The 11,397-nt window shown below is 41.1% G+C and overlaps 1 protein-coding gene across 2 annotated transcripts in view; it reads right to left on the reverse strand.

The window, feature by feature from the left end:
• Positions 1-8,507, reverse strand: part of STK3 (serine/threonine kinase 3) — a 126,570-nt gene extending 118,063 nt beyond the window's left edge. For both annotated transcript variants that reach the window (XM_062490492.1, XM_062490483.1), the window contains exons 1-3: positions 8,426-8,507; positions 1,470-1,550; positions 890-1,018 (exon numbers count right to left, since the gene is read on the reverse strand). In XM_062490492.1, the coding sequence (XP_062346476.1) occupies positions 890-1,018; positions 1,470-1,550; positions 8,426-8,448 (233 nt within the window). In that variant the 5' untranslated portion in view covers positions 8,449-8,507. The remainder of the gene's footprint in view (positions 1-889; positions 1,019-1,469; positions 1,551-8,425) is intronic.
• Positions 8,508-11,397: the final 2,890 nt, after the last annotated feature.

Below are 11,397 nucleotides of genomic sequence, written 5' to 3' on the forward strand. Positions count from 1 at the left end.
GAAAGGTTGGTCAGTCTCCTCATAACCAGTCCAAATGTCTATCATTTACAAGCATGACATACTGATTTTGCTCCTTAATAAATTCATGAAGTGAGGAAGACTGTATTACTTCTAAAGAAAACCTACAGATTTTTGTTACCATCTCTTGCCAGATTTATACTATGTCAGTATTCCCAGCAACAACTGGGTGTTATTATCAATCAGGACAAGATGATCTTTTCAAAACATCAGGCACTGTGCAATCTCAAACACTATTCATATTTGCTTAAAATCTGACATTAATAAATTTGACTTTGAAGTTGCAGCCCAAAACTCCATAGACAGAAAATGCAAAGCAATTCTTGCATCATGGCTTCCATTTCTACAAGACCTGCAATCATAAGATTTGTAAACAAGTGTAAGGTAAGTCCACCAGTACTTTTACATGACAGTTCACTTTTTCAAAAGTATGTTCCTGCATGAAAAAGGCAGCCAAGAGAGAACACTGTTCTGTAAGTTAACTGCTAGCCATTCATCTTCTGCTAGAAACATCTTTATCAATCTTCTGAAACAGGTAGCTCAGAATTCCACAAAGCCTAAGACATTTAAAGGAAACAGGAACCTTTGGCCTTAACAGCACAAGTAAGGTGAAGCGAGCACAGAGAATCCTAAGCAGAGGCCAGTATTTGTACTTTCAACAGTTTTTGTTATGTACATTATCTGTACTTCTTTCAATCCAAACTAAGGAGAGGAGGAGGTCCACAAAGTGATTCCTTTCATTAAAAAGTCTGTATTGGACAATCTACTTTCCATGAAAAAGTTTGCAGCTGCCTATATTTCAGCTATTTTCACAAGTACAAATACATGTTCATATACACTCTTATAAAGGGAACAGAAATGTCATACCTACCTGTCACATTGTTGCATTATAGAGATTTCCTTAATTATTTCTTGAAGATCTGACTCCACAGGGACCTGTTTAATTGCTACAACTTGTCCAGATTCTTTGTGTATTGCTTTAAACACGCTACCATAAGACCTAAAAATAAGAGACAAATATAAGAGACATTTTTTTAAAAAACAAGATAAATTGCTCCTGATCTCCATTATGCACAAAAAGTCACAGAAGCCATATGCTCAAGCAAAAGTCTGAGTGTTTTTCAGGCTACAGAAAGATCAGTTCTACCAGGACCTCAGGAAAGACAGAAGAATGCTTTGTCAAGACTGAAGAAATCTTTGTCAAGATTTAGAGTTTCTAATTCCATTACAGTACATTTGCTGTGTTAAACATCAGGCATCAAAAATGTATAAATATATAAGAGAAGATGTGGAAATCTATTGATGTAGGCATTTGCTTTAGTACTAAAACTTGTCTATAGAAACATCCCTTAGGACATTTACAGTCACTCTCTCTGTAACTTAATATTCCAACATATGCTTTATGTATTGTCTCCCTCTGATTCTATGCCCCTGTAAATAGCTGCACTTACCCTTCACCAAGCTTCTCCAGAACATCAAAGACTTCTTCAGGCTGCTTAGTTAAACTATCTTCACTTAGCTTTTTCAGTTTGCTAAAAGAAAGACAAAAGTTATTTATTTGCTTGGGGGACAAAGAACTCAAGCAAATTTTCAAACAAGCAAGCAGACAGGATAAATTATTACAAAGAAAAATATATTCCAATGAAAATAAAATACTTAAAGTGCAGCAACAAAATTTTAATCAACTATCATATAAGATGAATAAAGTTATGACAATTTTTGTCATTATTACTTTCTCATTAATGTTTGCTCAATTCAAAGCAGCATGGGACCAATTCACTCTTCAAACCACTTCCTCTGCTAAAGCAGAAACAGACAAAGAATACAGGAAAGTTTACCTTCCCTCAAAAAACAGTCAGCCTGCAAACACATGCCCCTTACTGCTCAGAGGATGCCATGCTGTTCTCTATTTATAAACCAATCCTTCACCCATATGAAGTACTCCGTTTCTAAATTGTACCCCTCATCAGCCTGTGAATGACTTCATTAAAAGCAGAATTCTGAAATTAAGATGATTCTGGGAGCATATGGTAGCACTTCCTAGGTAGCAGCAGAAGACTGAAATTCCAAAAACTGAGTATAATAAGAGCTGTTGAGGCAGCTTCTCTTGCATCTTTGTAACTGCACATAGGGACAGGACGCAACAAAATCTCTAATTATATAACACCACCATATTTTGCCCTTAGTTCTCTCTCACACAGTCTCAAATCACTCAGTAACACCCTATGATTTCTTCCAGCACTTTCAACCCCCTTCTACCACCATGTGCTGTCCTTTACAAGCAGTCCTAGCCTTTCCCTGGTCTCCAGCATTCCCAGCTATCCAGGCCCCCACACTTCTGGCAAATCTCAAAACACAACTTGGCTGCAAGCTTGCACTAGAGCTAACAAAAAACATAGCCCAGGAAAATATAACCATACACACATGGCAGCAGGGACAGGTGGCTGCAACATGTAAATCCTTCACCATAAAGTTACAGTGAATTTTGCTGCAAGACTGAAGTAACAAGTTGACTCTACATGACAGCCAAGGGTACTAATAAAGTAGAAGATGAGCTGAAGAATAGCTGGTGCTGTAGTGTTAAATATAGACAATGTATTCCATATGCAGAAGGAGGAAAAGGGGGAAAAATAAGGAAACTTAGAAGAACAACAGGTCATTGAGAACTTATGGAAAGTAAGTTATCCCACAGCATTTTCTAGAAACAAATACAAAATAGGGGAAGGAAGGAAGGCATGGAGAGAAAAGATTGACATATCTTAATAGTGGAAGAACAGTGATCTGAAAAACAAAACACCTTCATATTAGGAGATGCAATTCTGTGACATACAAAATCATTAAAAAATTAAAGTGACTGACCAATGAGGGAACTCATGAGTCAAAACAGATTTTAATTGTCAGCCATCTAAGTAAAAGCAATTAATTTAAAGTAATTGTAAAAGCACACAAGTCACATAGATTGGTGTTAAACAAGGGAAGCAAGGCAAGGAGAAGGCACAAGGGTGCACAACTTATACATCAAAGAACTATTTTACAGATGTAGCAATTACATCAATACAAAAAGCATCTACAGTCAGCAAGTAAAGGTGCATTAACTATAATAAAAACCATGCAGTTTGCTACAGCAGTCAAGAAGCTGGAAAGTGTGAGTTTAGGGAAAATAAAAATCTTCATAGCAAAAGAAAGGTACAACTCTTGAACATGGAGAAAAACAGCAAAAAACTCAAATGAAAACAGCTAAATAACGTCTGCAAAAGTGGCCTACGAGAACAAAACTGTTTTCTTTTTCATTCTCTCTGCAGGCTAGACACTAGTAGGCAGAAAGACAGAATTTGTACCTTGCAGAAAAGCACATATTTCATAACTGAACAAGCATATGTTGAGACAAATCAAAGAGGAAAAAATATTTTGCAGGTAGGTATTAAAGTAATAAATCATTCTTAAAGTAATAAATCATTCATTTTGCTTCTTTGTTCCATTTTTTTTTCCTCTTTGAACAGTTTATATGCAGCCCTAAAGGCAACATTCAAGAACAAGTTGCTGCCATCATCCCCTTCTTGCCACCAAAAAACCCCATGCACAGTATGTTTACAATATAAACAAAGCCCTGAAAAATAAAAAGCATAACCTTTAGCCGAGCCTCTCAAAGAGCTGCGTAACTAAACATGTACTAAACAGAAAAGCAGAGGGACTGAACTTTTTAGCAACAGCAAGGAAAGAGAAAGCATACAGTACCCCTGCCTGGAGATGCCCACAAAGAGAACACTTCCACCTGCTCATCCAAAGAGTAATGCCTGCTAAAGTGAGAAGGAAGAAAAAACAAAAATTCACACCAAAGGGGTTCCAACAGCACCATTCATGCGAAGGCATAGTGAGTGCTTGAGAAGAGTTAGTGAGACAATCACAAACAGCCATAAACTGATCAAAATGTAATTGTCAAATAATAGATTATCTGGACTACTTGAGAAGCAACTAGGACATCAAAGAAATAAGCATTCTGTAGTTTTAAAATAACTTTCATATTATCCAACTCTGACAAACATGTCATGAGACCAAATTACACTTACCACTGAGGCAGCTTAACACAAAACCTATTTCCAGTAAGAAAGGTACATCAGCCTCAGAACACCATCACCAAATACCCTGTCCAAAGCACCTCCCACTCCTTCACAAACACTGCAACAGTACAGATGCTGGGTCCAGTGTTCAAGTGATAATATCAACACCACAGTTCTTTGAACCACAGAAAAGTCCTAATGACTCAGACATTCTAATGATTTCTATTTCTAGGTGTTTAAATAGAATATTCAGCTCTTGAGCTACAGAACATCACGCGATATACCTTGAAGGGCTGAAGTAAAGAAAGCATCTATGAAAACTCTATGAGAAACAAGGAAGAAGGTAGCAACCAGTGGAACTGGCTGCAAAGCACTAAGCAGAATACCAGAAGAGACTAGAAATACTATCTTATTGGTTAAAAGCAAGCAACAATCTTGGGACAGAGAAACACATCTAGAACTTCAGCATCAGCCTTTAATGGTGGGGGGGAGGGGGCAAGAGGCAAAAAGGAAGAGACAAAGGGCACAAGAACAATAAGAGAGAAAGAGAATGTATTTCATTCCTCTCCCCCTCATTCATCCTGTACTTTCATAACACAAGCATCCAAAACAGAACAAATAAATCAGTAAATCCAGGCACTGCTTCACTCTGGCCAAAGCATACAAGTGCCATATATGTGTATATGTGTGTGTGTATACATATATATGTAACCATATACAAGAAAGTCCAGAGGAGATGCACAGAAGTTCAGTATAAAACCTGGGTACAAAGTTTAGATTCTAGAGAAATAAAATAACCCAGAATGACTATCAGGTAATCATTATGAGCTATTTTAGAGGTCTTCCAGAAGGGAAGCTGTTCCTTAAGCCAGAAGGACTAACTAAACCATATTTCTGCAAAAGACCTGTCAAAAGGATTTTCTCGTTCAAAGGTTTGACTTTCCACATAACATCTAGTCTCTGAAGAAAAATACATCCTAGAAAATAATTACACTTTTATAAATCCAGTTCATAATTCCAGGAGAAAATATTAATTCCTAGTCTGACCAGAATCTTCTCTGCCATTGAATACAATCAATCAGCAAAATTCTAGAAAAGGAAAACCTGGGAGGCACCCAATCCCAGCACAAAGATCAGAAAAATTTGAACATCAACATGAAAGAGCAAGAGATTTCCTCCCAAAAAAGAGAGAAAAACAAAGTATGACTACAGTACACTACAGCCATTATATATAGATTTCACAAAATAAATTGGTGATGTGCTACAGAGGTAGAGATAAAATATCCCTGAAAGTTCAAAAATAAAAATAAAGCTGGAATTAATAGAAAGCCATCAATTACTATCATGAGTTACAAAAAACTGGACAGCCACTCCAAGAAAACATGAATATATGTGATTTATTGTGCAAAAGAACTAGCACATTGAAACATTTAAAAAGAATGGCTGGGATGAATTATACTGACATAGTAAAAGAGAAACTAGTAGGAGAAATCACTGCAGACATCTAAAGTAGAGGTGACAGGTGGAAGCCTTGAGACATTTACTCTGCTTCACAGCACTCACACAAGTAGAAGCAAGACACTTTACACCATTGTACTGTGTACTTACATTTAGCATTCCACCAATAAAGCCCAAACATTTTTGTCCCATCCTTTTCAGGAGGAACTTGACAATTGCCAACATGTTCATTGACACAAACATAAAAAAAAACACTTTTTTCACAAACAGCTCATATTCTAAGAACAAGTTCTTTCTCTTCCCACAAAACCTGAAAAGTTGTGTTTTTCAGTGAACATTAAATTCAAGTTTGAAGAAAGGACTGGAAAAGCTTCATTACCATTTCCCATGCTTGTTAAGCAGCCTTTCATTTGGCAGCAGCATGCAGGACTTGGGCAAGATTAAAAACTACGTACTTAAGAAAATTCTGTCAATAACTATTTTGTTTTTCCCTTGTATGCAACCTGTATCGTCACATGTGAGCTTGCCAAGGATACAGAAAAACACAACAATAACAACAAAGGAAAATAAAAAGGCAAATTTTGTAACTATTTCAAGAGTCAATATCCTTTCTAGTAAGAGAAAAAACTATGCAGCACATCTGAAGTACAGTTAGAGATTCAGATGCAAGAAAACACTGCGTCAACTTCTGCACAAATTGCTCAGAATAAAATCAGAACATCTACTCTAAATTCTTTTCAAATTAACAAATATTCTGAAAATGATTGTCCCTTAAGTCTTGTGTTACTGTTGCAGTACATTAGTCAAAGAAAAAAGCGAATAATTTTGACAGCACCTCCATTGAAAAGTCACAATGGCTTAGAATGTCACTTGGGCATCATCACTGCTGCTTTCTGCAGGGCTGTATTACAGATTTATGCAGCAGGCAATTGCACTGTGTGCTTCTCTACAAGGAAGTGGAGATAAAAGTGCCCTATACCTCTATGGCAACACTGAGATTCCAGGACATCCACGCAGATTTTTAGTGAACATACTAAATTCTTGTTACCTCTAAATGGACGTCTAGCACCACAGATATGATGCCAATAGATCCCTCTCAGTAAATGCTCCTGTGGACAACAGGCATCAAAGTAAAGAATTCTGGTGTTCATATTTGTTTTGCCAAGTAAACATTGTCCATTTCAAACCACTACTGCAGCCAAAGACAGCACCAAAAATTCAGCCCTCAAAAATAATCTGCAATTCTTCTGTACTTGCAGAAAAAGGGGTGGCTTAGAATAGCTGGGAATACCAATAATCAGGAAACTGTACAAAACTACCAATAAAGGAAATATTATGCATAGCCATGAAAAATTTGCTTCAAATCTTAAGAAAATAACCTGAGTTAATATTTTACGAAAAACTGAGTTCAAATTTTCCCTTCCACTAAAGAAACAAATCTGAGTTCTCATCACAAACTTCCAGAAATAAGCTTCAAAAAACATGTGTAATATAAAAACAGCCAGCGTTTAGACATTCCCACATCTAGTTCTTTCTGACCTAATCCAAAGATTTAAACATCTCGTAGTTTCAGTTACACCACACACACACACACCTCCAGCCAGGCAATAAAGTTACAGCAAATGCCACATGTTTCAATGTCACAAATGTTTCTTCCCTGAAACATCTGGCAGGTTAAGCTAACTTCAGTCTGATTTCCAGTCCTGTGATACCACCAGATCCCAAGGTATCCACTGCTGCTGGTGACATCGATTACTCCTCAGACTTTTCCATTTCTTCTATTTTTTTGCTGGTGCTTGTCCTACTTCCTTCATTTGAGATATGCAGCACTGTCAGCCTGAAAGTAGAGTGTAGACCTGTCCCTCCTTACCCCACTGCCTGCTAAAACCACCCTACATAGCAACGACAAAACCAATTCTTTTTCAAAGTTTTCCACAGTAGGTACTGTCATTTAATGTGCTATTGAAGAAGAAGTCATCAGTTGTTCAAGACTACATTCTTCTCAAGTCCTATCATCCTACAAGAAGCTGCTTTTAAAGGTTCTAACTGGAGAATGTAGAGGTTTTAAAGATGAATGTAAAAACTGATCTAATAGCCTTTATCACAATTTTTGATATTGTGTAGTCCCTAAATTTTTCATTATCAGGAAGCAAAAGTAAATCAGAGCTCAAAGACAGTAAATATATATACAAACCATGTACCCACACTCTGTACACCATACAACCAGAGTCTGTGTATTGTACAACTATAGCCAAGAAAAGCTTGTTCCAACTGAAATATATGATTAAACTTAAATTTAACACAACGCAAAACTATTCCATGCAATAAGAAGTCAAGTGATTTTTTTTTAAACGTGCACAGTAATTAATAGGACCTGACAGCCTATATACTTGAGAAAATACACCTACTGTGGGAAAATTCTTGGGGTTTGTCTCTTCCCACTCCCTGATTTGCAATTGCAACTATGCAACGCCCACCCCCACAAGCATCCACCCCTCCAGCAGCAGAGCACAAGGACACTTTCCAACGTGAAAAGAGAACTCCTGGTGTGTGCTCCTGCCACAGATCTGAACTACAGAGTCAGAGACCCCCCAGGCCAGAGGACTCTGCTCGGCGACCAAGCTTCCCTCACTTCATATTAAAAATGTTCTTAACTCAAGCAGCCCCCGAGGGATTCGTCTCCATCGGGGCATTTATTACAAAGTGTTATTTCGTGGCATCCACCCAACAGAGGACCCTTCCCCACGTGACAGACAGAGTCCTCCGGCCGCTAAGCAAGGCTCAGCACCGTCCCTGCCTCACTGCCCCCCCACAGACCCCGGGACCGAGGCCTCGCTCTGGCCGCGCCACCGCTCCCGGGCGGGGAAGGGGCCGCCGGGGAGGGTCGTTACCTCTTGGGCGCTGCCTGCTCCATGCCGTCGCCGCGGCGGCCCCCTGGGGCCGCTGACCGAGCCCCCGGGCCCCGCCGGACCCGCACAGCTCCCGAGCGACCTCACCGCCCCTCAACACAGAGCCCACGCCCTCCCAGGGCCGCGCTCCGGCTGCCGCCACTACCGCTACCTCCGGCCGCGGCGGGGGCCCACCCCCTCGCGCCGCTTATTGGCTACGGCCGCGCTAGAGCCGGCGCTGATAGGGTGGCGTGGACGTCGCTCACAGCGGCTGCTCCGAGAAGGCCCCGCCCACCACGAGCCGAGCGGGCGCTGCCGCGCCGGCGGGAGGGGAAGATCATGGAGGCCGCGGTGCCGCCGAACTCCCGGCATGCCTCGCGCTGCGGCGGCGGCCCGCGGGGCACGCCGGGAGGTGCAGTCCTCCCGCGGAACCCGCCCCGCCCGCGGGGCGTTCCCCGAGTGACGGGCCGGGCGAACCGGCACCCCCGCGGCGCCGTTCTGGCCCCGCGCCTCGTCCCCCCCCGCTCCGGACGCTGCGCCGCCGGGCAAGGGCGGCCTAGAGCAGCACCGCCGCCTCAGGGCGGCTCTTCCCCCGCGGCCACCCCGTGGCCTCGGGGCAGCGGTGCCGGGCGGCCGAGCCTTCCAGCCGGCCCTGTGCGCCCGGCGAGGCTGCTGCACCCCGCCCCCTCCTCAGAAAGTCAAGGTCTTCGTGGGCAAGCGGCCGTAGAGCAGTGATGAGGGGAAGGTTGAAGTCAGCCACGACAGGACGGGGGAGCTGCTCCCCGCAGCCGCCTCGGGTGACACGGGAAAGCTGTGGAGGTGAAAAGTGCCGGCGCTCGGCTCTTTAGTGTGTGCTGCCAAAGCACACAAGTTACCCTGCAAAGCTGGGGAAGCTGTCGCGTAATTACTCAAACGGCAGGTTTCAGGCTCCAGAGCACCATGTGACAGATAGCTGCAATTTCACCACCTTACAACTTAGACTTTCTTCTCTTTATGTACTTGAATCTGATGGATCCAAGTAGATCAGCCAAGTCAATACAAGAAAAGCTTACATGCTCAAGCCAATTTCTATATCCTTTCCTTACAGTAGGTTTATTTGCCTAACTAATGGAAGTTCAAGGTAGTAAAACACCTAGGCAAGTTCCATAAAAACACTGAAATGCCCACGTTCCACTTCAAACTGATTTTAGATGTGCAAGTGCTACAACGCTCCCACTTCATTAAAAAATCTGCACTCCTTACATAATTTCGTCTCTTTGATATGCACTAGCAAGGGAATTTCAAATGACTGAAGTCCTACTGTTGTGCAAGTCCTCTACTTTGTCTGAGTCAATCCAACCCAGTTGACTCACTGTGGTCGGGCCAAATGCACAATGGCAATATTGAATGAACCCACAAAACAAATCACACACCACCATATGACCTTTTAGGTTTCTTTGTTTTTCTGAGTCATGGAAAAACTGCAATAGAACATATTCCTTTGCACAACAGATTAATGCAGAGCTCTTCCAAGCATCATCCCACAAGCCACAGTGGCTCACCAGCTGTACTGCCAGATGTGTCCGTAGCATGAACAGCAGTTTGTAGGATGTGCCAGAAAAAATACCCACCCAGGATAAAGAGTCAGCAGATGTCTGAGATGGAGTATGGCATGAGTGCCTCAGAAAGTGGTGAGGAGGAACCCCACAAGATGTCCCATTTTCCAGTTCAAGGACAGGTGAGGTCAGGCAGATAGCAAATGCCATGTGGCTAGTGTCCAGCTTTGTTCTACAGGGTATTTGGCTATATCATCACTGACCAATTATTATTTACGGTTCACCAATTTCACCTAATGAAGGGAAGTCTGACATCCTTATTTGGCTTTAATACTCATGGAATGCAGAGCTTGTCTCCACATCCTTTAACACAAATATTTAAGGCAGTATTTTGTCCAGATTATTTCAGAGAAGGCAGGTTTTGCTCCCACATCTCAAGCCAAAGCTGCCACAGACTATACATTAAAGCAAGGAAAAGGATTCTTAGAAATAAAGTACAGGTACTATATTATACTTGTAACAGCAATACAAAGAAACAGAGCCAAGATGTGCTCCCTCTCCCCATTCACACATATATTTCTTTTTCTGGAAAAACTTAGGGTAAACAGTCTAATCTGCCACTCTTACATCTCCCTTAAACAACAGTTGACAAGAATAGATATTTAGATGTTTTTTCTGTTAATTTGAAACTATTTAATACCACAATCCCCACTTCAAAAAATACCCTGACTCCTCAGTAACTGAGGAAGATGGAGCAGGACTGTCCTCCATCTATGCCACTGAAGAAAGAAAAAGGTGTAAAAAACTTAAGATGTCTGAAATAGGAAAAGTTAGGTAGCCTGGCTTTATTACATAGTGGGGCAGACAGTGCCAAAAAAATTATGGACTAATTCCATGCCTCTCTCACAGAAATTTAAGTTGTATCTTGTGCAATTGCCAGAAAGCTTTCTAAGTACATTTAAACTGAAAATAAAACATCAGTAGGATAATATATATATATATATATATATATATATATACCACAGTATTTTTCAAGATCATTTTATTCATCTCTTTTAATTTCAAGTAGTATTTTTAGTCAATGACATTGGAATAAATAACACTATCTCACCTTTCCCCTGTGACATGAATTTGAGAACCGTGCTGTGAAATATGACACTGATTAGGTATTCATCACAATGCAGTACTTGGCCACTGGCGAAGAAGGAACTTTGAAAGGGAAAACAGATTCCCTCTGTTCTCCTACCTCATTCAGAGTTTCCAGTTAAGAGAAGTCTAGATGTTCTGGAGGCATGAATATACTATGAGATTGCTGGTGTCTAGACAAGATGGAGATGAGGAAGTTGCAGACACTCTACATGAGTATTCCCATGATTTCTTCCAACAGCAGGACTAACACTACTAAGAAGTTAGCTGAGTAAGAAAAGGCTTAATGTAGCC

The sequence above is a fragment of the Cinclus cinclus genome, chromosome 1 (assembly GCF_963662255.1).
Source record: "Cinclus cinclus chromosome 1, bCinCin1.1, whole genome shotgun sequence".
Lineage (NCBI taxonomy): Eukaryota > Metazoa > Chordata > Aves > Passeriformes > Cinclidae > Cinclus > Cinclus cinclus.